Source organism: Colletotrichum karsti (genome assembly GCF_011947395.1).
Source record: "Colletotrichum karsti strain CkLH20 chromosome Unknown Scaffold6, whole genome shotgun sequence".
NCBI lineage: Eukaryota > Fungi > Ascomycota > Sordariomycetes > Glomerellales > Glomerellaceae > Colletotrichum > Colletotrichum karsti.
Window position 1 is genome coordinate 638526 of NW_024065906.1, and position 26461 is coordinate 664986.

Genomic DNA, 26461 nt, shown 5'->3' on the forward strand with positions numbered 1-26461 from the left:
TCATTATCGAAGCCCGGCCCGGGGGCAAGCGGTGCGGATGGCTGCCTCCGGGGACAGTGGGAACCGCCCACCTCGCCCGAAAGGGAACGCCCCTCCCGCTTGTTCAGCGGTCCGATCCGCCCTATAGCGGCGCTTAAGAGCACAAACCGCACCAAAAGCCCACTAAACCGCAACTTTGATTCGACAACTCCATCAACGTCGACTCCTCGCAAGCGCGATTGTTTAGAGCATTTTGTCCCAACAGCGAAACGAAAGCAAATCGGCCTGCGAGCATGTGCTCTCACTCGAAAATAGTCCGGCGGCAAACAGCGCGCAATGTCCAGGTTTTTGCCAACGCAGCCACCTGTGTCTGAGGGGGGCTGCGGGCAGGCAGATTGGGCGGATGTCCCGGTTGGTCGTCTACGGGGCGGCAGAACCGCTGCCTTGGATCGAATCGAGTCATCAGGACGTCCGGGGTGGCTTCGCAGTTGGCGGTCTACGGAGCTCGGCGGTCTTGATGAAACATCGAGGCCGGAGAAGGAAATCTCTTAAGCACGTTGGTGCGAAGTGGGTGGCCATGCCTCCCTCTTCAGACCCCGGCTGCTCGCGAGTGCTGGGCGCTTACCCATGAATTCTGCATGAGTCCACCTCTCTCGCATTTCTGGGCCTCCGAGGTGGTCTTGTTGGTTGTTGGTTGGGTTGAATGAAGAAGTACTTCATCCCCCAGCGTCCTGGAATCTCCGCTGTTTAGGAATTTCGTCGAGATACTGATTGTTGAGCTCTACGATTACACGATTCTACGATACCACTTATTGTTTGTCTTATATATACATTGTTGTTACGTGGTGTACTCTTTTGCCATGTCTGATGATGAACCTGTTTATTTGCTGTCGCTCGATGGCGGCGGGATCAGGGGCATATCTGAGCTCGTCATACTGCACACAATAATGAAGCGATTGCAAGATGTGGCTGGTCTCAAGTACTTGCCCAAGCCTCGGGACTATTTCCATTTGATAGGTGGTACAAGCACTGGCGGGTTGGTTGGACCGTCTCAACAAGATGACCAACGAGTTTTCGCTGACAGAAATTACCTTATAGACTCATCGCCATTTCGCTCGGTCGCATGAACATGACAACCCTGGAGGCCATTGAGTGCTACGAAACCTTTGCCAAACGAGTTTTTCGACGCAGCAATCGACGTCGCTTCAAACGCACTTATAACGAAAAACACTCGAAAAAGCAATTCAAGATATCGTCGCCGACAAAAAGCTAGATACAACCGTTATGATCGACGAAGGAAGGGGAGATGACCTCGGCCGTGCCTTCGTCTGCGCCGTTCCAAGGTCAAAAATGGATGAAGCGTATCTCTTCCGCACGTACAGGGGCGAGAGCAACCACGCACATAACGTCGAAATCTGGGAGGCCGCACGGGCGACGTCTGCGGCGCCTGGATTCTTCGACCCTATTGAGATCAAGATTGAGGCAACAAAGGCATATTATTGCGATGGCGCTCTGGCCCACAACAACCCTGCGAAACTCGTTCTCGATGAGGCCGATTCCCAGCTCGGCTCAAGTCGGAAACTGGGGTTTCTTCTGAGCTTGGGTACGGGACTCAAGAGAGGTGACACGGCCGCGTTTGTGAAGGGTGACGCCAAAAGTGCGACTGAGCTTGCTGCGCAGACTCCGAAACGATCTACACGGAATCTCAGCGGGTCTCTTTTCTCTCGCGACAGCATCCCAGTATTCCAACACATGAAAATGGTCTTGACAGACCCCGAGGGAACACATTGTGAACTCGACCAGCGGTTTCGGGATGTTCCTAACGCATACTTCCGCCTCAATTTAAGTGGGGGCGCTGCGAACATCGGGCTGGACGAGTACAAGAAGATGGGCTTTCTACGAGAGGCAACAGAAAAGTATCTGCTAAAGGACGATGTCTCGGCTACTATCGACAGAATTGTCAGCTTATTGTACAACAAAGAAGGCGCTGAGATGCCTCTGGAAGCGACCTGTAAGTTTGTTGCGACATTACTTTCCCACACGTAGAATCGGTTACACTAACGCAAGTCAGGCCGAGCAACATCGTATGAAGCCTTCAAGAACGTCATGGTTCAGGAAGCTCGGAATAGAGTCATTACCAGTCCCCAGTTCGTTGGTAGAACAACCATCTTAGACAAGCTTGATCAGCACTTCTGGGAGCGTAAGCCTGGGTCATCTCCACGAAGACTTCTTCGGATTTGGGGCATGGGCGGTGTAGGAAAGACGCAGATTGCACTGAAGTTTAGGGACTTGCATGCGTCTCGGTATGCATTACCCACCACTCGTCCCGACTCTGTTCACTGCTAACGCTCATGTGTCATTGCAGGTTTGGCCGAGTTTTCTGGATCAATGCTGCCTCCACAGATTCCATATTCGAAAGCTTTCGAAAAGTGACAGGTGACATATACGGCGGTAACCCCAGCAAACCCAATGTTGAAGGAGTTCTCAAATGGCTCAACGCGAATCCCCAAGAAGAATGGCTGCTTGTTTTCGACAACAACGATACAGACTCTGTTGACGTACGCAAGTACATCCCGGAGGGAGACACGGGAAACATTCTTTTCACGAGCAGACGAAAAGACACCAAGCCCAGTCTGGACCGCGATCAAACCTACGCCGTCGACATCATGGACGAGGCAGACGCCAAGAAGCTGCTACTGCGGGCGGCAAAGCTGGGAGACCAGCCACTGTACAGCCACAACGACCGACAGGCTGCGCAGATCGTCAAAGAACTTGGCTACCTCCCACTCGCCATCGATCAAGCTGGGTCCTATATTGATGTGCAGGAGTGCACTTTTGAACAGTATCTGTTCGAATTCCGAACCGGGAGAAAGGACCTCATGGAGGATCCGTCGATGGGCCGTGGCGCGTTCCAAGACAACCCGGCCGTGTGCGGAACCTTCGAACTGTCTTACAAGGCCTTGAAGAAGAAGTCAACGGAAGACAGCCGAGAAGGGCGAGCGGCTCTAAATGCCATACGTATTCTCTGTATCTTCTGCTTCTACAACAACGAGGCCCTTGTGGCTGAGATCATGGACCGAGCGGCTGTCTATGACAAATTCGAAACAGGATGCCTCGAAGGAGATGCTGAAAGCATAGCCCCATTACCTCTACTCCAACGCGAAAAGAACGGCGAATGGGATCCTAGAGATTTCGTGGGCGGTATCACCGTTCTTCAGAGTTATTCTCTCATCAAAAAGTCTGCAGTGAACAATAGCTGGTTTTCGATGCACATTCTTGTTCATTCCTGGGCTCGAGACCGTATGGACCCTCAGACTTTAGCATTCCAACGACGAGCAGCTCGCGAAATCCTGTTCTTTACTGTCTACAGACGAAGCGGGCACAGCGATGAGCGCTGGGCTAGCAGAGTGCTACCGCATCTGCGTGCTTGCGTGGAGCACGAAGGCACAGAGAATATTGAGTATATGAAACGAACGGAACAGGAGGGCAAGTTTGCGGCAACCCTCATCTTGTTGGGGCTTTGGCAAGACGCCGTCACCCACTGGCAATGGATTGCCTTCGACAGAGAGCAAACCCTGGGTCTCGCCGATCGAGCCACGATATCGGCCATGTGGGACCTAGCGAAGGCTTACCGGGACTGGGGGCGCTTGGAGAAGGCTGAAGATACCTTTGAGTTTATCATGGCCTGCCTCCGTGACGGCGTGATAATACCCGTATCCCTCATCTGCAACATTTTCGTCGACATCGCGACGGTCTACATTCTACAGGCAAGGTACTCGAAGGCCGAGACAATACTAAAAAATGTTATTAAAGAACAGGAGAAGCGGGGGTGGGATTCGCTCTCTTATCGCCGCGCCACAACAACGCTGGTAACCGTTTTGCGGATGCTCGGCGACCAAGTTAAAGCGTTATCCCTGGAAATCTTCGTTATGGAAAAAATCCGCACATCCAAGATAACCGAATCTACTGCACGTATGGCAATGAGCAGCATGAGCAGCTTGGCCAACATTCACTCCGAGCTAGGGGTTCACGAGGAGGCGGACGATATGTGGCACAAGGTGCTTGATCTTAACAGAGACTGGCGAGATGAAAACCACCCGATAACGTTGCAGGTGAAGCGCGGCGTGGCGATGGGCCGGGCGAACCTAGACAAACTATGGGAAGCCGAAGATATTCTGCGGGAGGTTCTGGAGACAAGCGAGAGGGTACTTGGAAGGGGTCACCTCGACACTCTCACTACCATGGACCAACTCGCTGGAGTGCTCGTCAAGCGCGGAAAACACGAGGAAGCCGAGAAGCTGTGGACGTCTTGTCTCGAAGGGAGGCAGATCTGGCTACGCGACGGTCATCCGCTGACGGACAGGACGAGAAAGGCCCTGTCTCGTATGGCGGGAGAAACCATGATGCTTACGCAGGAGGACTTTGGGAGCGATGGCTTCCTACAATATGGAGACAGCAATTTTGTGTCTCAAGCTGAGCGAGACGTTTACTTACATTAAAGAAGCAAACCTAGATTCGCATTCGAAATCATGGAATTAGACTCTACCTATGAAATCGAGATCAGAGACCAGTAAATACAAAAATGTTGGTTCTGACTAGGCATCGATAAAAAAGACATCGTGATTGACTTTCGTTATTTGTGTCGATGGAATTGAGATGAGATGTCAGTGCGGATGCTTCACTATCAACACTGTATGGACCTTAGTGTTGACCTCACCTCGGGAAATTCGTGCTAAACGCCATGAAACGTCATTACAGATCGTGGGCTACAACGCCAAAGACAAGAGATTCGAACGACATAACGCCCCGATTTTAGTTTCACAGATAATCACACACACCATATTCACAGCTACATATCCTAGAGTCTCTCGAAAAAAAGCAAGTCACCAATGCGTCCCTCTTCAATCCTGCGGATGGCCTCAGCCGCCACACCAAAGCCCGGCCTCTCGCCTGCGCCAATGGCTCTGCTCCCTCCCATCCCGCTCTACCGGCGACTCCTGCGCGCGCACAGGAAGCATCTCCCGACCGAGATGCGGTTGTTGGGCGATGAGTATATCAAGGCCGAGTTCCGCGCGCACCGCAAGGTGGACAACCCGGCGCATCTGGTGTGTTGTTTTCCCCCAAGTCTCCCAACAAAGATACTGATGATTATCGGCAGATCGGTTTCTTAACTGAGTGGCAACTATACGCGCAAAAGGTTGAAGGCGACGAGTGGAAGGGTGAGAAGATTGACCCTGTCAAGGTCGCAAAGCTGAGCGGTGAGTCAAGATCAGGGTGGTAAACAATTCCGAACTAACTTTTCGCCGCAGACGAACAAGTCGGCCAGCTGTACGAGCTGATGCAGGCAATCAAGGAACGGAGCAAACAGGGTGATGGAGAGGAGCAGTCGTAGTTCCTATAATTGTTCGTCTACGAGCAGGACGCTCTTGTATTAAAATATGTAGATCTACGGATAGAACTAAGGCGTTATTTGCGCTACAGTAAGGTCCATGCAATGGCTATAATGGTCTAGAGACATGCTCTAGTCTCGGCCCAAACTACATGAGTAAGGATATCTCCCATTCATAGCCCACAGAATCTTACCCGGATCCCTCCAACGTCTCCACGATCCAGTTAGCTTGAATGACGCTGACCTTTTTTGCATAGCTCTTCTGCGTAAAGACGTGCTCCAAGAACATGATGGCTTCCTTCTTTTTTCCGTGCAACACGCTCGAGGGGTGGATGGCGATGACGTGCTTGCCCTGCGACGTCACGTAACTCGCGTCCGGCGCCAAGATCGCTGTCTTGTAGACGAAACCACGGAGGAAGCATTTGAGCAAAGATTCGGCCTGCTCAGGCGGAAGAGGGCTGAACGGCTGAGGATCAGGCGGCGGAGCCTCGGACAGCAAACCCTCCTTCAGACATAGATTGCGCAGCTGCTTGCGGATATTAAGGGCGGTCTTCATGTTGCGGATGTTGACCTTTCTCTTTTTACACCATTGGATGCGGTCTGCATTTTCAGCAGCGTACTGCTGCATGGTCGTGAGATAAGTCAGGATATCACCCTCTCGGCGGTAGAGTTCCTTCCGTAGCTCTTCAATCTCCTCGCGCTGCTCCTCCGATTGTAGCTGGTGGAAGATGTCATCGCCGGAAGTAATGCAAGAGATGACGTCAATGGCCTCGAGAACGCAGTCGAACTCGGGCTTTGCAGATGCTAGCAACACAGCACCGAAGGATGCTGAGATGGGGAAGCCAGCCATTTTGCGACCTGCCTCAGTGATGGTACCATCATCATCCAGTGCGCCGAGCAAGTGGAGGCTGACAAGAGCCCGCTCAATGGCTTCGATGTCCGGTGTATCCATCAGAGGAAACCCGAGAATGTCGTCAATACCTCTGGCCTTCATCGTGAGGACGGCTCCCAGGACGTCGATTCGTAGAATTTCTGGCAAGTCGGTTTCCTCAAGCGTACCAAATGTTCCCTCAGTGTACAGCCTAAAGCACTTTCCTGGACCCTCACGACCAGCACGACCAGTCCTTTGGATAGCTGAAGACTTCGAGATGGGCTTGGCTAGGAGCGATTCCATGCCCAGGCGGGAGCGAAACTGCTTGACCTTGGCCTTTCCACAATCCACAACGTACCGCACTCCGGGAACTGTGACGGAAGTCTCGGCGATGTTGGTGGCTAGAACAATCTTCCTGGTCATGCCCTTGATAGGCTGAAAGGCTGCGTGTTGACCCTCCATGGAGAGCTGACCATATAGAGGAAGGACTTTGATCTTGGGGACGTTGGAATCCAAGGTGGCGGCATACTCTTCGATGAGCGCTTGGGCCGATTCGATCTCCTCTTGACCGGTGAGGAACGCGAGGATGTCGCCCGGCAAAGGCTCTTCAGTGTGAATTTTGAAAATGATCTTCAACAAAGACTCCTGGATATCGGGCACCGGTTTGGGGGTGTGTATCATCTTGACTGGAAATTGGCGGCCGTGGATTTTGAGAACTTCGACTGAACTGGGCTTCTCTCCGTCGATTTCCATGTTGTCGCTGTCTGCACCCGGCTCCTCTGTTCCTGGCTTCTCTGTCCCTTGCTCATTCGTCGAGAAAAATCCCTGAATACGCTCGACATCGGCAGTAGCACTCATGACGACGACCTTCAGCGGGACGCCACCACGACCTTGGCGGTCGCTCAAAAGTATCTGCTTAAGAAAGCCAGATACGAGGTCCACGTCGACGCTTCTCTCGTGAATTTCGTCGACAACAATGGCGCTGTACTGCCGTAAGCTGGGATCTCGAAGAAGCTCTTGGAGCAGCATTCCCTCGGTGAGAAACTTGATCTTTGTACCCTTGGGTACCTGGTGATCGAAACGGACTGAGTATCCGACCATTCCCTCACGACTCTCGCCCAGAGGTGTTCCGGCCTCGCGAGAAACGCGATGTGCGAGGGTCGTCGCGGCGACTCGACGGGGTTGCGTAACCGCAATCATGCCGCCCACGCTAACCTCCCTTCCACCCTCGATGCTCACAGTCTGCCTCTTGCACCAGGGCTCTCTGACCAAAAACTGGGGCACCTGTGTACTCTTTCCGGAACCCGTCTCGCCGACGAGAAGAAGAACGTCTTTCTGGCGCAATCGTTCTTGGATATCCTCCCTGTGAGCCCAAATGGGCAACTTCTGTCGGACCTTAAGTAGGCTTGGGTCGTCCCTCCATCTCGGCCCTCTTTGAGCTGACCTCGGCCCTCCCTTATCAAAAGGCTTTTTGAACTGATGCTTACTCAGAGGCGGGACTGGCTTGCCAGGTTTGTCTGTCTCCTTCTTTTGGGCTTTCGTCTCCTCGGGTTGTGTTTTGTCTGTCGACTCCCGGGGTTGTTCCTGTATCTTTGGGGTCTCTTTTTTGGTGGCCGGAGGGTTTAAGTAGCCCTCCAACGATATCACCTTGTTTCCGACCTTGATGGTATTCTTCCCGTCGAGTTTTCTCTTCTTTGAGGCGCGTCCGCCGTCCGGCGCTGGTACTGGCGCTGACGCTGGCGACATTGTGAGAGTATACGACGGCGTATTATTGAGAGTCGCGGAGCAGCAACTTGTGGTTGAGGTTGAACGACGGTAGGTTGTAAGAAGAATTTTTGAGGGTCCCTTAGTCCAGAGCCTGCAGTGTGCCTGGCACCCTGTGCTGAGGTGCTGGGCTCGGGCAGCCCCGTAATTTGACCCACTCTACCCGACGGTCCACCTATCTAGGTATTACATTGTATTCCCGGTGGAATAATTGAAAAGTGACGACGGATACCTAACAAGGGCAATCAATAGTAGAGGTCACGAGGATAACAACAATAAAGGTAACAACCAACAATAAAGGTAACAACAGAGATAGCGAGGATTAGCTGGAAGGAAAGAATAACCGCGGGGGAGTGTGCTTACCTTAAATGCGGGACTTTGAGATGATTTGGGGTCTTCATACATCCAAATAAAAGGCAGAGGTGCTGCGGGAAGATCCCGTCTGTATTACTTGTCGCTTCTCATGCCAATTAAATAATCATGTCAGGCGCCTTCATCCGCATTCAGTGCGTTTCTCGCCATTCTCGCGCACTTCCCCTCTCCCGTGCTGCCTTCTTCCTCCATCAGAAAAGATTCAAGCCAACGATCAGGCCAACACATATTCGAACAATCACAACCATGGCGGATAAATACAAACTCGTCTACACTGTTCCGGGTCAGTTTCAAACCCGGAATGCAGGGCGCTGAGTTTAGCAATCTTCTTTCTAACTGTCACACGCAGCTTCTCACTTGAAAGACACCAAGGACGCCATCTTCAAGACCGGGGCAGGTGTCTACGACGAAGGAAAATATGTTCAGGTAGCCTTTGAGCTCACCGGCCAAGGCCAGTTTATGCCTGTAGCAGCAGCAGGAGCCAACCCTCACACCGGCTCCGTCGACCAGCTTGAGCGGGTCCTTGAGTATCGAGTCGAGATTCTTTGCGCTGGACGTGATGTCACGAGCGCAGCCGTGGCCGCTTTGAAAAGGTATGACACTGCTGTTGAGCTATTTGCGACCGAGGCTCACAAGAACCGTAGCGCTCACCCATATGAAGTTCCAGCGTACGAGGTCTACAAATTGGAGGACTTCTGATTCCGTCGAACCCAGCTCTCCGTATAGCAGTAGTTACACGCATTTTAAATAGGTTATTCGTGCTTCCGCTCGTCAATCGCCATTGCCGGTAGTCTTGTCTTTCGCAGCCAGCTTCCCAAATCTGTGGCCACCTCTTATAGTTTAACGGCTTCGTCTGCTTTGCCTACCTTATGCGGTCTAAACGGGCCCTGTTCATCACGGTTCCGTCGGAGACGGCGTCGCTCTGTGAGAATACAGTCAGCGCATGTACAGCAAGCGTGAATGAAACAAGTTGCGACATACCTTGTTGCCAAGTCTCTCAATTGTGACGTTCTGTTCCCCAACTTCCTTTGCCTGAGCGTGGGCAATTTGGTTCACGCGGCCCAGACCCCTCGAGAGCTGCTCGATGCCTTCCTCGATAATCCTCTCCTGCCGCTCGGCCTCCGCAGTCTCTTCCTCGTCGTCGTCCTCCAAAATGTACTTGGATTTTTCAGCTTGGCTCCTCATGCCAGCCGGTTTCGCCTGGGGACGGCCGGAGAGACTCATGTCCCGGAAGGTTTCTTCCATTCGTTGATTGGATTGGAAAGCCGCATTTCGGGTAGCTTCTCGGGTTTCGCGTTCCTGACGGTGACGTTCAACGACAGCTTTGTCAGCCGCCTCGGCGCGCTTGTTGGATGTGAAGGGGTTGCCTAGGTGAACTGCCCACATGCTACGATTCAGAGTCTTGAGCTCTTTGGCCTTTTCCTCTGCAACCTTGTTGTGGTTTGCCGCTAAGTCCAGGTTTTTTTCCGTGTTGTGCAGACGTTCGCCTTGAGCACCCAGTCTAGCGAGAGTTCCGCGACCGAGCTCTTCGATTGCATTGATTTGTGCGTTACTTCTGCCGAGTGTGTTCACCGAGTCGTTTCTGAGATCCTTGGTCTGTTCCTTCGTAGCACGTAATTGCTCCGCCTCTTGTTCCTCGGCCGTGAGCTCTCGTTGCTCCCCATAGCCACCATATCCACCGTCAGCGCCAGAAGCGCCTGCGTTATAGCCACCCTGTTGCTGTTGCTGTTTCTGCTGGTAGCGATCTTGAGCACCCCCAAAAAGATCATGGCGCTGGGCGTCGGTGCCGTTACTGTCGGTGCGGCCGAGGCCTCCATAGCCACCAGGGCCGCGTGCCCCTCCTGAGACTCCTGAGGGGTAGTTGTTCGCTGCGTAGGCGTTCTTGTCGTCGCCGTACCGGTTGGCCCCGTAGCCACCAGCGGCGCCGTACTTTTCATTACCATAACCACCCGCGGGCTGAGGAGGAGCACCGTAGCCACCAGCGCGAGGACCACTAGGGAGACCTGCAGCAACACCAGGACCAGGCGCGCCTGCTCGAGCTGCCTGATAGGGCGTCATGTTGGCATACTTGTTGGTGTCTTGGGCGTAAGGGTCATTGCCAGCAGGTGCTTGAGCGTACGGATTGTCGGAGCCGGGGGCTGGCGACTTGTTCTTGCGACCGAAAAGAGCAGAACGGCCGGCGTCGTCACCGCCATCGTCGCCGCTTTTCTTGCCGAAACCGAACTTCTTCATGGTGGCTGAGGTAGGATGGTATACGTTTGGAGAATCGATAGGTGTTCAAGTAGAATGACGGTCGACTGATGCTCGACAGGTATTCTGGAAGAAAGCAAAACACCAGACAACGTGCTCTGCAGAAAGTCAATCTAAAAAGTAAGGAGACGAGAAGCAGGATCGAGGGACGGACACGGTGTAGCAGAGGCAGCCTTCTAAAGATGGATGGAACAATACTGGGGACAATAAGCGGGTAGGTTGCAGGGGGTTGGAGTAAGTACCGTCTGCGGGCAGCTTTATGTGGCAAAATCGGGACCGTCTTGGGTGTGTTTCGAAGGCGAGCGGGTGCGCCCCTCAGGGTCTAAGCCATAAAACATTCGTCAGGCCAGGCGGTTTAGGACCTGACGGAGATGTGGAAAAGATTGGGCTTGGGGTGGCCGGGTGGCGTCCAGCGAACAGCGCGACCTGGCGTGCGCCGGCTTCAACATGCAGCCGACCTGCAATGAACCGGGTTCAGCGCTGTTTCTGCTGGCCAGCGATTCGTGATTCTGCAGTATGACTGATGACAGGTGCGAAGGAAGGTAACTTGTCAATAGTTCCGAGTGTCGTAGCCACGATAGGAATGCTTCTACAATGATGGCCGCCACGAGCCTATGACAATCCTCCTTGCTTGACCCAGCCTAGGGCATAGGCTTCCGTGTTTCTCGTCCATTGTCTTGACATAGGTTTTCAGCTTATATCTCGGGCGTGTCTTATCCGCAACCACGGTTCTGCTGATATCACTCATGCAGCAGATACAAGGTCAAACATGTGTAAGCTGAGTGCGTCTGTCTGTGCCCGTGAAAGCATAAAATAGTCATGCTATCCAATGCTTCGTATCCACTCAGCATTCTGCCCATTATCGACCGCACACAAGGCTCCGCATTTGATCTCGACAAAAAGGAGAAAGGAGATCAGCAGGACTTGCATGATCACCGAAACCGATGCCGACCGTCGTTCGTTCCAGGAGAACAGCGGCGGAAGACCCTAGATGCGTGAAGTAGAAGAGGTACCTACCTAGGTACAAGGCCAAGATCTGGAGTGCCAAAGTGCCTACCTAGGTGGGCCTGGACTCTGCAGCAGGTGGAGTCAGACATTGCAGCCGTACCTAAGCTGCTGCACCGATGCGAGAGCAGTCGTTTTCGTCTTCACCGACTTGATCGGCCATCAGCGAGTGAAAATCTCCATTAATCCAACACATAATCAGAAAGCGTCCCCCAGAGCAACCTGAATCTGCCATGGCGCGTTGCTGATACCAGCCGTTGTGAAGTAGCGGCATCTCCTAGGTAGCGAGAGGAATTGCATGGCAGAAGTAATGGGGAAGGACGTGGTTAATCACCACAGGCAGGACCTTGAAGGCGCCCGGGCTAGCGTAGCTCAGTGGGTTCCATTGGTTATCCGCACTTTCTCCGCAGGTAAAGCCACTCTTCGATACCAGCGACCGCCGCTGCGTCACACCTCGGGTTGACTGAGACCTCACCGTCTTCGAGTCATACCGTTTTTCGAGAACTTCAACGTCGTCGACTCAAGTCATCCTCACATTACTTGCGCTATCAACGGCCGACCTCCCCCGCAATCCTCAACCCGCAACATCACTTTATCCATTGTATCCTGTTCGCGCTTTCGCAATGGCCTTCAACTAGGTCCTCAGTTGTGCTCTTTTCGGCGCCTTTCAGTCGCAACGAAGCCCCTGATCATCGCCTCCCCCAGAAACGATACCCTTTAGCTGTCAAAATGATACCGCGCATAGCGACTCGTTCTGCCATCCTTGTTTCCGCAATAGCTCATCACAACCGGCATTTACATCCATTACGACGTCTGATTTTCCCAGAGTTACGTATATAGAGTTCCTCAGCACACTCACCACCGCCAAATCACCGGAAATGGCATCCGGATCTATCTTCACCTTCGATACCGACCCCCAACGGGTCTCTTCCCCGTGGTTGGCTCCAGAAGAGCCGGGGAGGAAGCCGAAATCTCAGCCTACCTCAGAGGATGGAGAGCCCCAGCCTGGCCATCTCTCTGACTATGGAGTCACCAAGCTCGAAGCTGAGCCTCAAGAAGGGCCGACTGAATACAAGCTTCATCTGCTCTTGCGGCCACGGAGAACTTATACGTCCATGAGCACCATCGGCAGGCCACCCTCTCAGCATCCCAAGATACCCGCCGCCGGAATTCGCCCTGCCAAGATTATTCCTGCGGCACTATCAGCATCCAGCCAGAGTCGTCAGGTCCGCCTACAACAACTCACCACACAACTGCTATGGAGACTACAGCAGTCTTGCGCCTATCACGCTCTGAACCCAAAAGACCTCATCGTACCAAAACTTCCGGATGACACAGCCGACTTGAGCCAGGCCACGACGCCGCAGAAACCGCTTCCAGGCTTGGAGGAGTCGCGCGGCGCGCTGTACGAGATTGGCGTGGCCGATGACGGAACCTTGGTTGGACTGACCAAAGACGAGATGGATGAGAGTATCACCACCCTGAGAGTTATGGCAGCCACGCTGGGTTGCCGAGTGGAGATACTCCGTCATGTCATTGTGGGAGAATGCGAATGGCTTGAGACATCCGAGTTAGTCGACAACGTGGCAACGCAGCCAGCGCAAATTGGACGGCAAGCAAGACTTTGGGTGGTCGAGGCATTAGTGACCCCGGACTTCTCAGCAAAGCATTCCCCAGCAGAAGCTCCTGGAAATGGACAACGAGATACGAGACACTCGCCAAGGGCTAATGAGTCTGTCGTGCTACCCAGCAGGGGCCGCTCTACCACGGATCAGCTCAGGATAACGCTCACAGGACCGACCACATCGGGAAAATCAACTCTCCTGGGCACGCTATCCACTGGCACCCTCGACAACGGCCGTGGAAAGAGTCGTATCAGTCTATTCAAGCATCGGCATGAGGTCGCATCCGGCCTCACCAGTTCGGTGGCACAGGAACTGATTGGATACAAGAACCATGATATTTTCAACTTTTCTCAAGACCACGTTGAATCGTGGATAGACATTCACGATGGTGCCGAGAATGGACGGCTGGTCTTTGTCTCCGACTCTGCTGGCCACCCACGGTACCGGCGCACCATCCTCCGGGGCCTGTTCGGCTGGGCACCACAATGGACAGTCTTGTGTCTGGCTGCGGATGACGCCGAAGCCAGCTCGACGAAAGATGGTGCGAGCTCTACGGCCAATGAAGTTCTTGGCATCGCAGGAGCTGGAGTTGACCTCGCCAAGTCTCACTTGGAGCTATGCCTGAAGCTTAAGAATCCCTTGGTCATTTTCATCACAAAACTTGACCTGGCAACTAAAACGAGCATACAGCGGACTCTTGGACAACTGTTGACGCATATAAAAGCAGCAGGGAGGGTTCCCAAAATCTTGCAGCCCGTCCCAGGAGGTGCCCAAGAGTGGCCCACTATCCCCTCCGCAGATCTGGACAAAGCTCAAGCTCTAACGGCAGAAATGGAGAAGGGTGGTGATCTGCTTCGTTTCGTACCGATCGTCCTCACAAGCGCTGTCAACGGCTCAGGCATTGGACTGGCGCATGCTCTGCTAGAGAATCTGCCCTTGCCACCGGCACCGACAGCGCATGATTTTGTAGGGATGGCTCTGAACCCCGAGCAGCCTTCGTGTCTCTTCCACGTCGACGACACATTCAGTCTTCCCGCGTCCTACGCTTCGCTAGCTGAGAACCCTAATCAGAATGACATGGGAACTGTGGTGTCTGGCTACCTGAGATTCGGGCAGCTCTCAGTTGGAGACAGTATTGTTGTCGGACCGTTTCCGTCTGGAGATGATGATTTCAAGGGCCTGACTCCAGAGGATCGACCTTCTCCTGGAAACTACGGCTTGTCCATATCTCACCCGTCATCCGCCGAGTTGGCCAAGATTGCGATTCGTAATACGGTTGCGGCATCTACCATCAAAGGCGAATGGCACAAGGCCAAAATAGTCAGCATACGCAACTTGAGGCTTCCCGTCAATACACTGGAAGCTGGACAAGTGGGCACCATCGGTATCGTTCTCGAGATACCCCTTGAGGGTCCAGATGATGGAGATTTTGAGCGACTACCAAATGCTCCTCGTATCAGGAAAGGCATGGTTCTTTCAATCCCATCCAAGCACATGATAGATACAGGGATGTCCCTCCAGGCCGCTAGTGGGCTGACAGCTTTATTCGAAGACGCGCATACGGCGTCTCTGACATATGGATCGCTGGTCAACGTGTATGTTGGAAGCGTCCGGGCTGCAGCTCGAGTGATGGGGGTTTCGAGGATACGCCTTGATGACCCCAGACATTCGACAGCGGATGACGACGAAGACATCTTCAGTATGAACGAGCATGACGAGCCAGCGCTTACCTCAGACGCAATAATGTCGCGGGGCGTTCAGGTTACGTTAGAGTTGCTCACCAGCCGAGAATGGGTCGAGATGGGCTCGCAAATCCTGCTGTTGGAGGGAGGTCGCAATGACAAATCCGGATTGGAGGGCTTTGTGGGCACTGTCGTGGAAATCGTGGATTAGTTTACAAGCGAGGTGCTATCGTTCGGTTGTGTTTTGCAGCGGCGCCATGAACAGCGGGAGCCGTTTTGCGTGTTGGAGTACCTTGCTAGCATTGCTTTCTTCTTTCGTTATGTATTTGTGTCGTAATATATTCTTTTCCTTAGCCTCTCATGCGCAGTCGACGAGGAATGCCCCAACGCCCAGACACCAGCCATGCGATTCGCTCCCCTTTGCATCATCATGCCCGTACAAGACCGTAGAATAGTGTCCATGTGAGAATAAAACCGGAAAGTCCACCCAGCAAGCCGCTTGTCCAGAACTCGAATGGCCCTCTGAAGTATCGGCTGGTACTAAGGAAGGGCAAGCCCGCCGATGTTGATTCCGGCGCGATCCGGAAGATGTAGACGAGGAACACGGTGACGAAGGAGAATAGGATGTAGAACAGAAAACCGCTGTAGGATTCGAGACCGAGAATGCCTGCGGCAACGCCGAACAGCGAGGCTGTAAGACTCTGTAGATTTGAGAGGGCCTGCGAAACAAGGCGAGTGTCAGCGAAGGTCGATGACGCAGAGGAGGGCGTCCTTCGGGAAGCTTTCGTACCTTTGTGTTGTGCATCACGGATTCCTGCACGATTGGTGAGATTTGGTAGTCGCGTTCCGTCGGCATCTTTGCGGTTGCGGTCTGGTTTCAAGTCTATGAGAAGGTCTCGTCGGGGCCACACGGAAGCTCCTTCGGTCTCGTTATTGTGCTGCCGCAGTTGATGCGTATCGTGGAGGGGGGGGGGGGGGGGGGCTCGAATGTGTGATGTCGGTTCAATGTTGTAGAGCTGTAGCTCGGCGAGTGGGATTATGTAATTGTCAACGGTGGGTGGATCGCCTCAATTGCAGCTGCACTCCACTGTGACCTGCCTGGTCGCTGAGGTGGCTCCAATCTCGGTTCGCGGTGTAACGTAATTCCTCGATTATCGGACACGTTAGCGTCAGGGTTCCCGGGCCGGTGGAGAGTCGGTCTCGGCTCCGCCCCGTGTCGTCCCATGTACCAAATTTAAAAATATGCAAATAATACCTGCGCAGTACACTGCAGACGGGCTAACGAAATGCGCGGCGCACAAGCCACAGTTGAACTCCGGTGAGGTCTCGTCGCCGTTCGCTCCGTTGGCTGGGGCAGATCACAAGGTCGCGCACCCCACCGAGGCTCCAGGACCGACCTACCCCTTGCACGTTAATCGGTAACAGGGCCAGGGGTACAGGTTCCTTCCCCATTTGCGAATAACAGCTGGTCTGGTCACTCGCGGTCTGGTCACTTTCGGGTCGGCGCTTTGAGCATCCAACTCTCCCTTCCACCCCCCTTGTGCAACCCGCCGCCATCACACTACGTATCCTACACGAACCTACCGTATATATCCCCGAGGACCGTCCATACGCCTACCGAGCTTGTTTTACGTTTCCAACACTGAATTCGACCTTGTTCATGGTTACTGATCGCATTTACCCCTCGTTCCCCGTCCGTCACGTTCCCACGACGCAGCGGTAACACGACGACTGCAGAGACCGACGACTGCGACAGATGGCCGCGCTGCTTGCAGGTGCCTCGTCGATATTTGCCGCCAGGTCGCTAGATGGAGCCCGTTGTGTTCGACCAGACGCCGCTCGCCGACTATCTTCGTGGTGAGTGCAGCTCTCCGGAACCCGCGAACCAACCGCTTGCGAAGTCAACGACTGACGATGCGCGCGTGGCAGATGAAGGCGAAGACGAGCAGGCCGGATGGGCACTCGACGATCCAGCCTACGATATGACGCCTCCCTCGAGCCCTGAATTCGCGCCGACAGGTCGGCCGATGGTCAGGTCGAGATTTCGGAACAATCCCCTTCAAATAAACATACCAGCAAAGTCCTCCGACAAGTCATACAGGAAAAGCTACTCTGTGCGCATCCCGAATTCCCCTTTCCGTGTCACATGGGGAAATTACTGACTGGTGTTGTGTGTCCTCTTTTAGACAGCGGTAGCGTCCAGGATTGACCGAGCCGACAACTCCAAATTCCTTGAGCAATTTCGCTATACTATTATCGCATCCCAGTTATTGAGTGGACACTCAATACTATCCCAGCACCATGCATCATCCCGGCCTGCCAATGCTGCCATTGACAGCAATTCGACCGAGAAATTGTTGGACTCAACCGGTGCTGTCGCCGCTGTGTTGGGCGCATTGGCTTTGGCTGTCACGATCAACTGGCTTGCGGGCACAGGGCCTTTGAACAAGAAACGAGTTGCGGTAATTGTGTTTGTGGCCGTGATCGCTGCAGGGATCGCCCATGTGTACATGCGGAGGCAGTGGTTGAGATACAGACGGCTGCAAGCACTGTCTGAGGTCACTGCGTTTGTTTCAAACTCCCAGGAATTCGATAACGCGACTGGTGCAGCCATCGCACTGGTGCAGGAGGTGGAACTCGTGTCCAGAGGCTACCGTCTGTAAGTTCTGTCTTTTTCTTGATTCCGCCGACCATCCTAAGAGTGCCTTCATGCGCTGACACAAGCTTTAGGAGTGCGCCACTGCCGCCCATCAGTCGGATCGAGGACCGCTCACAGACTCGAAAGTGCGTGCGCTTGCGCAAAGCCCTGCGGGCTTCCTTTGCAGATGTCATTCCAGCCTACGATCAGACCATGTTGGTGGTTAAGGGGTTTTCGGAGCAACTCGACTTGGAGAAGTACTACGACATCTACGACATCAGCGATTTCGACATGTCGGACGCCAAACAGGGTTTCAACGAGAACGAGTTTGACGATCCCGAGTCCCTGAGGACCCTCAAGATTCTTGCCGCACGGTTCCACACCATCCGTAAGATGTTTTTGTGTGCGCTTTTGGCTTTGGACGCAAGCGGCGATAGCAGCGATCTGTTGAGATGGACGACAATTGTCGAGGCTGTACGCACGCTCAACTCGGTGACTTCAAATGCATTCGAAAGAATGAGAAGGTTATTGAGTGAGGAAGAGTGTAAGTGGTCTGCCCACAACATATCAAGCCTTGTAGCTGACATCTCCGTAGCATTCCCAGCGCCACCCACTCCCAAGATGCCCCTGACGCCGGGTAGGGAGAGATGGAGATCGCAACTTCGGAAACTGAACTCCTTGTCGAGCGGAATTCGCGGCCTTCAGGCCAAGCTGACTTTACTGCGCGAGGAATCAGACCGAAGCCTCAACGAATCCGACGACATTACCGAACTAGGCTCCGACCTGATGGCCCAGTACGAATCCATCGGTGCGGACCTGAAGATCCTGATGCAGGCTTGGGAGGAAGGCAAAGCCGCACTTGCGGTGGGAATCGATCGCAACGAGAAGAGGCTTTCATCCATGAGCACATTGCTTTCTCCTGCAAGCTCCCTCAGCGGGCTGACTACCGTTGAAGAAGGTGGTGTTTCTGACGCCCTGAAAGCATTAAACGGAGAGTCGCCATCCACTTTGGACTTCAGTAGCACGGGAGAGCCTGACACGGAGGAGGTTTTCGAGGCCGTCGCACAACCGCGACCCAGAAGCCTGTTCACAAGAGAAGAGCGCATCATCAAGATGAGAGAAGACCGGGAAAAGCGGGAATCGTTGAGGGAAAAGGCCGACGCCAACAAGGGCATGCTTAAGGAGCTTGAGATGGTCATCAACCTCCGACCCCGTGCACGCACTGGAGCGAACCCGCCACGCATCGTTTCGATGTGACGAGCACATGACATTTGACGACAGATAATGGGCGTTTTTGGGACAGGAGAAACCAGCTAATCAATCACGCAGTCATTCGGACTCTGATTTGCACTTATTGTTTGATATTTAATCCGTGTAAACACCTTCGATTTGCCGGTTGCATATAGAAGGGGACTTGGGATTTGGGACCTGGGGGTGGGAGGCATTGTTCACTGAAATCGTTCATTTGTACTCTATGACGACGTTGATGGTAGGCTATGTGTACTGAGCCAGAAACTGTAAAAGACTACTAGTATCAATAGATAATCAAAGTCTATGAACATATATCTCCTTTTCTATGAGCACACTTGGCACATTCTTCGTGTTATTGCCAATGTTTTGTTGCAAGCATATTAAACAAAGAACACTGGTTGCCAGGGTAAGGGAAAGGGGACTGCGATTCAGGGGCTTGAAATGCCCCTGACCAAAATGTCCGCCAGGAGTCCGGTGAGCCCGGACCAGCTTTCTTAGATCGATGTGGCTGCCACCTGCCTTACGTCGGTGGCAGGCGCACGTGCCATCATCAATTCTGCCTGCCCCGCGCGTTAGGTTGGCGTCGAGCCCTATTAAACGCTTGACGCGTCTCTCCTGGTAGGAGCCCACCACGCGCAACGTGTCTGCCCATTAAAGTGCTACCGCGACAAGACTTCTCTCTCCTACACCAACCCCTCTACCGCTCAACTTTTGCCAAAGCTCACGATCACCTCTGCGCCTCGTCTTCCTTTTCCTTGAATATCTAAGATACCCCCTTCTCCTCGTTTTCACGCAAATAATCAGCCAGTATGTGATTTCCTGCTCTCACCGATTTTTCGTCTCGTCCAACCGTCACACGCCAGATGCTAACGTTGCGCAGAAATGCTTGAAGCCAGACTCGACCAGGCCGACATCCTGAAGAAGGTGGTGGACGCCATCAAGGACCTCGTCCAGGACTGCAACTTCGACTGCAATGACTCGGGCATCATGCTGCAGGCCATGGACAACTCGCACGTCGCGCTCGTGTCCATGGCCCTCAAGACGGAGGCCTTCTCCCCCTACCGCTGCGACCGCAACATCGCTCTCGGCGTCAACCTGGCGTCGCTGCAAAAGGTCCTCCGCGCCGCCCAAGGCGAGGACGTCCTGACCCTCAAGGCCGAGGACGCCCCGGACAGCCTCAACGTCGTCTTCGAGAGCTCGGAGCATGACCGCATCAGCGAGTACGACCTCAAGTTGATGGACATTGACCAGGAGCACCTGGGTATCCCCGAGACGGAGTATGCCTCAACCATTTCCATGCCCAGCAGCGAGTTCAGACGCATCTGCACGGATTTGCAAGCTATGAGCGAGTCCGGTAAGCTTCCCAATGGCGGTGAAACGTTCTTGTCGGTGACTAACTCGTCTGTGTCATAGTCACGATCGATGCGAACAAGGACGGTGTCAAGTTCTCTGCCAACGGCGACATTGGTAACGGATCCGTCACTCTGCGAAGCCACACCAACGTCGACAAGCCCGAGCTGAACGTCGACATTGAGCTTACCGAGCCCGTCTCCCTGACCTTCTCCGTCAAGTACCTCATCAACTTCTGCAAGGCCGCAGCCCTCTCTAAGCAGGTCAAGATCTGCTTGTCCAACGAGGTGCCTCTGCTGGTTGAGTACACTTTGGTGGGCCAGAGCTACCTGCGCTTTTACCTGGCGCCGAAGGTGTGTTATCTTGGATTGATGTATCGAGAGTCTGGAAGCTAACGTGGCCCTAGATTGGTGACGAGGAGTAAAAAACTGATTGATGACGGAATGAAGATGCTAATGCGGGCGTTGCACGGTACCAGAGACGGGCATTGGGGCCCGATCTTTTACTCTGGATTGACTTTTTTGCATGTTCTAGAGACTATGCGGAATATGTTGGTAGACGAAGGGCGAAAAGCACTTTTGGGACCACGACAATAATGAGATTACTGTTTCTGCGTAAATAATAGCATTCCATGAACTCATAATCAGGACCATTGAGCTGATCGATTCTGTGGGTGAGATGGCCGCATTGAGGTCCGCCAGTTGCGGCCAGCTGCACGCGCCCTTTGCGTACGCTGGACTTCCAAAATCGCTCTAGTGCGGGGTTCTTCGGCGTCCTTTGGCGGGGTCAATCTGGTCCTGGGACGGGACCCTTGAAAAACCTACGTCGGATTGGACGGCGCGGAAAGGCAACGTCAGAGCAGACAGAGAGAGAGCCTAGAAGAACCTGGAACCGCATTGTATCGATCCAGGTCCTAATCTCACTTAGTCACTTTTAAGACCAACAACAGATACGGTTGGAAAATCTCGTGGATACTCGGGATATACTACGCCTCTATTTGCGTTATCGTTGTTTTGACTCATACATAGATTCTGCAGTCCTTTGTCCTTGGTTCACTTTTTCCTTGAGTTCTTATTAAATATTTACAAGACGAGGGAATTGCCGCGCATCGGTACCTGACATCTCCGATATCTGACTGACACTCCCACCCACCGCCGAGATCCGGACGATATTTTCCTTTTTGATATCTGAGATCTACACCGAGACATAGACTGTACACCTAGATTATATCAGTCACGCAATGGCGCCAGACCTTCCAGTACCCGACACGCGCGTTCTTGCCGTCGCTAGTCATGTGAGGCGATCTTGTTCCATCCCCAATTGTCTCATTGAAGCATCTGTGACTGACTGTGGTCCAAGGTCGTATCTGGGTGAGTCGCACCGCAAGCTCAAGCTTACGTCGAGTACAAGCGCTCACGCCGTCCCCGTGCAGTAACGTAGGAAACAAGATCGCCGTGTTCACGCTGCAGTCCCTCGGCTGCGACGTCGCGGCGCTCAACACCGTCCAATTCAGTAAACCACCCGCTCCCCTTTACACCCACCAAATCCCCCGTCACGACCACTTATCCACAGTTAGCTGACGTGTTCCCCGGAAAGGCAACCACACGGGCTACCGCCAATGGAAGGGCACAAAGGTCTCGGCGCAGGAGATCCGCGACCTCTTCGAGGGCCTGAAGCAGTCGTACCTCGACGACTTCGACATGATGCTCTCGGGCTACATCCCCGGCGCCGAGGCCGTCGTGGCCGTCGGCGACATCGCGAAGGAGCTCAAGGCGAAGTCGGCCGACGGCAGCTTCTTCTGGGTCCTGGACCCCGTCATGGGCGACAACGGCAAGTTGTACGTCGCGCCGGAGGTCGTGCCGGCGTATCAGTCCCTCGTCGAGCACGCGGATCTGATTCTCCCGAACCAGTTCGAAGCCGAGTGAGTTGTCCTAGACTCCCGTCTTCGCGGAGGGGTCCCCTGCGCTCTGTTGTGAAGATGAAGAGAAAATTGACGTGTGCCGCAGATTGTTGTCCGGCGTCAAGATCACAGATATGAAATCCCTCCAATCCGCCATCCGCGCTCTGCACAGCGAACACCGCATCCCCCACGTCGTCATCACCTCGGTCAACCTCGCGGCTCCCGACCACCCGCCCTCGCACCTCTCCGTGGTCGGCTCCTCCATGGACCCCTCGACGGGCGAGCCGCGCCTCTTCAAGATCGTCTTCCCGGCCATCGACGCCTACTTCTCCGGCACGGGCGACATGTTCGCGGCGCTCATGACGGTGCGCATGCGCGAGGCCGCCCTCGCCGCCGGGGACGGCCTCACGGCGACGAGGTCGTGGCTGAGCGGGGGCGACGTCGACGCGCTGGAGCTGCCGCTCGCCAAGGCCGCGGAGATGGTGCTGGCGAGCATGCACGAGGTGCTCACGCAGACGGCGAGGGGCATGCGGGAGGTGGTCGAGAAGGCCGGGGAGGCGGCGACGACGGAGGAAGAGAAGAAGAGGTTGCACTTGTTGAAGAGCAAGAGTGCCGAGCTGAAGCTGGTGAGGAACTTGGCTTGTCTGAGGGATCCGGTCGTGGAGTTCCGGGCGAAGAAGTTGTAGATTTGGTGGTTGTCCAAGCTTATAGATACTGGGCGTCAGTCAGCTGCATGATGGTCGGGATAGATAAAGGCATCTTGGTAGTGGCATTGTCATCATTCATATACTGTTTTGCATTCCTTTCTATAGGCTTCCCGACCGTCCGTGACGGCGGTGTCGTATGTGCCACGGTCTAATCCATATTCTACACGGACCCCTTTTCTGTCCCCCCCTTTTTTTTTCTCAAATTATTGGACAACTCTACTGCAGAGCAACGCCGGTGCTGCCGAAGCCGCCAGCGCCGCGAACGCTCTCTTCGAGCTCCTGGACCTCGACGATCTCGGGGGTGAAGATGCGTTCGACGACGAGCTGGGCGATGCGGTCGCCCTCGGCGACCTCGAAGTCGGTGTCGGCGTGGTTGAAGAGGAGAACCTTGACCTCGCCGCGGTAGTCGGCATCGATGACGCCTGCGCCGGTGTCGATGAAGTTCTTAGAGGCCAGGCCGGAGCGGGGAGCGACGCGGCCGTCTGTGTTTGATAGCATGTTAGCTTAAGGGGCGCTCTGCAAGCTGTAGCCGGAGCCCGAGAGGAAGACGTACAAGTGCCGGCGGGGACGGAGACGGCAATGTCAGTGCTGACGAGGACCTTGCCGCGGGCCGGGATGGTGGTCGGCTTCGCGGCGTAGAGGTCGTAACCGGCGGCGTAGAGGCTTCCGCGGGTCGGCAGACGGGCCTTGTCGGAGAGCCTCTTGACCTGGAGTGGCGGGCAGGGCTCCATGGCGGCGGGGACGGGTGCGTCGTCGGAGGTGGTCTTGACTCGCTTTGCGGGAGGGTCTGCGGACTGAGGTGCGGTGACGGGGTCGGCGGCAGAGGTCATTGTTGGTGTTGGAGGTGATGAACTGGGAAGTTCTCGCGAGGGTGGAAGGAGATATGCCGGTGTTCGAGGTGTCGTCTTTCTTTCTAGTGGGGGACGAGCTTCGTTGCTACGTGTGTGGGTGGTTGTAGCTCGAAGCAAGGTACGGCACCTTAGGTAAAGCTGAGCGGTGTCACGATGACGCGTTGAGACGCGGGTGAGGAATTGGCCAATCATTATGCGGGGACCTTGGAGATCAATGTTCCCGCAGCACAGCTGTCATCCATAGCTTTGTTTCTAATCTCGTTTTCCGATGATCCATTCGGGTCTCAGTAGAGCCTCAGGGTCGCCTCATGAACTACTACTGACAGACTCCAGCGCCTCAAAGTCTGTTGGGGGGTTTTCTTTTCTTTTTGCATTGTTCAGCGCCAAACTGTGTCGGACCATGCATACGTGCCAAGTTTCCCATTTCCCACACCAAACGCTTTTCCCGTGTAACCCAGATCCGTACCCAGATCCGGAGGAACGTGCCGAGTCAAATTGAGGGCACTGTGAGACCCTGACAAACAGTCTCGCTACTTCATCGCAGCTGTAGAACAATTGTCTGACTCAAGAGACTCAAATGCTTGACAACAGGAGCTTTTCTCTAACATTGAAGGACCCGGGATGGACATGCTATCTTGAAAGTCACGGTTTGATTGCCTGGCTGCTCACCCTCCCCACACGGGGGATCTGCGCTGTGCGCACGCAGCGTCGCACGGGTACGCGGCATGCCGGGCCCTCCTAGTCGTCCAGTTCTCTTCCAAAATCAATCAGCTTAAGCCTCGTGGCATCTCTGGGGTGGAACTGTGCGACCTTGGACCGGACCAGGAATCGTGTCGCCGCCGTCTCCTTCGGAATCTTGACGTATGCTGCCGTGCTATCACCTCCTGCTTCTATGTGCTGGTTGAGCAGCTCCTCCGTGAGTTCACGCATCTCGCGTCCTGCGGCGGCAGTCTCGTCCGTCTCTCTCTCGTTGTCTTGTGATAGACCCCAAACTTCCTCGAGGCGTCTCTGTCTCTTGTCCTCGTCCGGCTTGGATTTGGCCTTCACAGGACGACCCTGATTGTTGAAACCAGCGGCAAGTTGATCCGAGTCGATCTCCATCATGTCGCCAACGACAGGTCCGCCGAGGTCTTCGGCCGCTATCTGAGCCGCCAGGTGATTGTTGATGAACTCACGCAAGGCCCTAAGGAGCCTCACCCTCTCCTTGTCGTAGTGCTTCTTCTTCTTCCTGAGTTCGTCCAGTCTTTCTTTGGCCGCCTGTTCGGGCGTCAATTCCATCCTTGAATCGGCATCATCTGTGAGAGCCTGGATGCGCTTCTCCAAACTCTGCTGAAGCAGCTTTTGATCGGCCAAATTCGCCTGCTCGCTTTCTAGCCTACGTTTGGCTTTGTCAAGGGAGGTACCTTGGCTCTGCAGGTACGCCCGGGACTCTGCAATGGTCTGATGGGTCTTTCGCAAAGCCACCAGCGCGGGCAGGACTGATGCCGAGGAGGGCACAAAAGGAGGGTTTGTTGCAACCTCCTCGAAAGCGCCTTTCATGACTTCATACGAGCCTCTTCCTGGACCCGGCAAGCTCTGTTTTGACTGCCGGCCATTTTGTTGGAGCTGATGTTGACTTAGTGGATGATATCGTCATGGAAATAAGTAACATACCAATGCCAGCTCGTCCCGGTGTTGCTGAATCTTCTCTTGAAGTTCCTGCAGACTTTGTTCCAGGCTCAGGGAATACCTGTCACCCACGGCCCGCGGAGGAGAGTCGCTCATGCTGAATGCGTCCCAATATTTGTCCGGTTGGACGCTGATTGCTTTAAAGTCTTGAATCAGTCCAAACGGTCTGATTTCTTCGGCGACACGGTGCCAATATCAGGCGGGATGTGGCACGCGACTTTTAGAGGGTGCCCTTGAAGAAACGAAACACTTTAAGCAACGGCAGCACGCGAAGCATGCAAACCGTCACAGAGCACACGGCCCGTCGGAGTCGCAGAAGTGTCCAATGGCGTTGAGCGTTGAGCGTCTGATATCACCCCTGCCGGAGAAAACAAGGCATGTTCAGGCTTTTTAGACCGGGCGCTAGATCCTCTCTGACTGTTTCAAAGGAAGTGTCACTGTGTGTCGGGTCTAATCGAGATTTCCGGGGTGGCAGACAGGACCGGCGCGAAGAGACACAGCACAGATGATGCACTGTCACGACTGTCTGTCGCGGTCTGGCACGCTGACAAGTGACACCAACGAAGGTGAATTTGGCGATTCTGGCAATCCGAGCCGGTACGGAAGGAAAAAGCAATTCGACAACGGTGTGTAAAGAGCGGTGGCTGGCTGTTTGACGCAAACGAGATCGGCGTGAACTCGGTGTACGGCGGTTGGCAGATGCTCGAAGTGTTGTTTTGTGTTGTAGGTCAGTCAGTGTTGGTACTGAAAACCCGAAATGCAGGGCGGCACCGCAAGTACGTGTAAGCACCTCAGGCAAGTCGCACTTGCAGCACCTCCCGAGGTCACCTCAGCGCATTAAGATGCCCTGGCCGGCCCTCCCTGGGGCGGCAGGCGGCTCTCTCTCCTCACACTTTTCGCACCTCAGTCATTCTGCGGAAAGCAAGCGTCAAACACACTGTGCGGCTCGCCGCCTCTGTCCAATCAAACCGACCACTACAGCGGCACCAGGTGGCCAAACACGATTGGGGGCCCCCGTAGACCAGGACCCCCATGCAGATTAATCTGCCGCAGCAAATCAGATTGTTACTGTGTGGCTCTCACCACAGCTTGGCTCCAAGGTGGGCAGTGGGGAAGACGATGAGAGGGCCGTGCGTCCGTGCCGGCTACTGTGTGATGC

The 26461-nt window shown here is 54.3% G+C and overlaps 11 protein-coding genes across 11 annotated transcripts; 6 read left to right on the top strand and 5 right to left on the bottom strand.

Annotated features, from left to right (window-relative positions):
* Window positions 1-1329: 1329 nt before the first annotated feature.
* On the top strand, window positions 1330-4478 carry CkaCkLH20_02632 (protein kinase subdomain-containing protein; the record flags this gene model as incomplete). Its single annotated transcript, XM_038885351.1, has 3 exons — window positions 1330-1990; window positions 2051-2282; window positions 2345-4478. The coding sequence occupies 3 exons, from the start codon at window positions 1330-1332 to the stop codon at window positions 4476-4478; spliced, it is 3027 nt and encodes a 1008-aa protein (XP_038749282.1).
* A 414-nt stretch (window positions 4479-4892) lies between these two features.
* Window positions 4893-5371, top strand: CkaCkLH20_02633 (acetate non-utilizing protein; the record flags this gene model as incomplete). The annotated part of the gene is made up of 3 exons (XM_038885352.1): window positions 4893-5084; window positions 5138-5237; window positions 5289-5371. 3 exons carry the CDS (start codon window positions 4893-4895, stop codon window positions 5369-5371), a joined length of 375 nt encoding a protein of 124 aa, XP_038749283.1.
* A 187-nt stretch (window positions 5372-5558) lies between these two features.
* CkaCkLH20_02634 (ATP-dependent RNA helicase) lies at window positions 5559-7985 on the bottom strand (the record flags this gene model as incomplete). The annotated part of the gene is made up of 1 exon (XM_038885353.1): window positions 5559-7985. One exon carries the CDS (start codon window positions 7983-7985, stop codon window positions 5559-5561), a length of 2427 nt encoding a protein of 808 aa, XP_038749284.1.
* A 636-nt stretch (window positions 7986-8621) lies between these two features.
* On the top strand, window positions 8622-9074 carry CkaCkLH20_02635 (uncharacterized protein; the record flags this gene model as incomplete). The annotated part of the gene is made up of 3 exons (XM_038885354.1): window positions 8622-8658; window positions 8725-8968; window positions 9020-9074. 3 exons carry the CDS (start codon window positions 8622-8624, stop codon window positions 9072-9074), a joined length of 336 nt encoding a protein of 111 aa, XP_038749285.1.
* Window positions 9075-9237: 163 nt separating this feature from the next.
* CkaCkLH20_02636 (uncharacterized protein) lies at window positions 9238-10607 on the bottom strand (the record flags this gene model as incomplete). Its single annotated transcript, XM_038885355.1, has 2 exons — window positions 9238-9297; window positions 9357-10607. 2 exons carry the CDS (start codon window positions 10605-10607, stop codon window positions 9238-9240), a joined length of 1311 nt encoding a protein of 436 aa, XP_038749286.1.
* A 1901-nt stretch (window positions 10608-12508) lies between these two features.
* CkaCkLH20_02637 (GTP-binding protein) lies at window positions 12509-15148 on the top strand (the record flags this gene model as incomplete). Its single annotated transcript, XM_038885356.1, has 1 exon — window positions 12509-15148. The coding sequence occupies one exon, from the start codon at window positions 12509-12511 to the stop codon at window positions 15146-15148; it is 2640 nt and encodes an 879-aa protein (XP_038749287.1).
* A 217-nt stretch (window positions 15149-15365) lies between these two features.
* On the bottom strand, window positions 15366-15793 carry CkaCkLH20_02638 (uncharacterized protein; the record flags this gene model as incomplete). The annotated part of the gene is made up of 2 exons (XM_038885357.1): window positions 15366-15656; window positions 15728-15793. The coding sequence occupies 2 exons, from the start codon at window positions 15791-15793 to the stop codon at window positions 15366-15368; spliced, it is 357 nt and encodes a 118-aa protein (XP_038749288.1).
* A 952-nt stretch (window positions 15794-16745) lies between these two features.
* CkaCkLH20_02639 (uncharacterized protein) lies at window positions 16746-18832 on the top strand (the record flags this gene model as incomplete). The annotated part of the gene is made up of 5 exons (XM_038885358.1): window positions 16746-16794; window positions 16867-16967; window positions 17235-17596; window positions 17668-18119; window positions 18171-18832. The coding sequence occupies 5 exons, from the start codon at window positions 16746-16748 to the stop codon at window positions 18830-18832; spliced, it is 1626 nt and encodes a 541-aa protein (XP_038749289.1).
* An 876-nt stretch (window positions 18833-19708) lies between these two features.
* CkaCkLH20_02640 (uncharacterized protein) lies at window positions 19709-22762 on the top strand (the record flags this gene model as incomplete). The annotated part of the gene is made up of 6 exons (XM_038885359.1): window positions 19709-20180; window positions 20240-20529; window positions 21536-21546; window positions 21609-21688; window positions 21773-22097; window positions 22183-22762. 6 exons carry the CDS (start codon window positions 19709-19711, stop codon window positions 22760-22762), a joined length of 1758 nt encoding a protein of 585 aa, XP_038749290.1.
* A 237-nt stretch (window positions 22763-22999) lies between these two features.
* On the bottom strand, window positions 23000-23613 carry CkaCkLH20_02641 (uncharacterized protein; the record flags this gene model as incomplete). Its single annotated transcript, XM_038885360.1, has 2 exons — window positions 23000-23265; window positions 23337-23613. The coding sequence occupies 2 exons, from the start codon at window positions 23611-23613 to the stop codon at window positions 23000-23002; spliced, it is 543 nt and encodes a 180-aa protein (XP_038749291.1).
* A 759-nt stretch (window positions 23614-24372) lies between these two features.
* On the bottom strand, window positions 24373-25398 carry CkaCkLH20_02642 (uncharacterized protein; the record flags this gene model as incomplete). The annotated part of the gene is made up of 2 exons (XM_038885361.1): window positions 24373-25239; window positions 25288-25398. 2 exons carry the CDS (start codon window positions 25396-25398, stop codon window positions 24373-24375), a joined length of 978 nt encoding a protein of 325 aa, XP_038749292.1.
* Between the last annotated feature and the right edge of the window lie 1063 nt (window positions 25399-26461).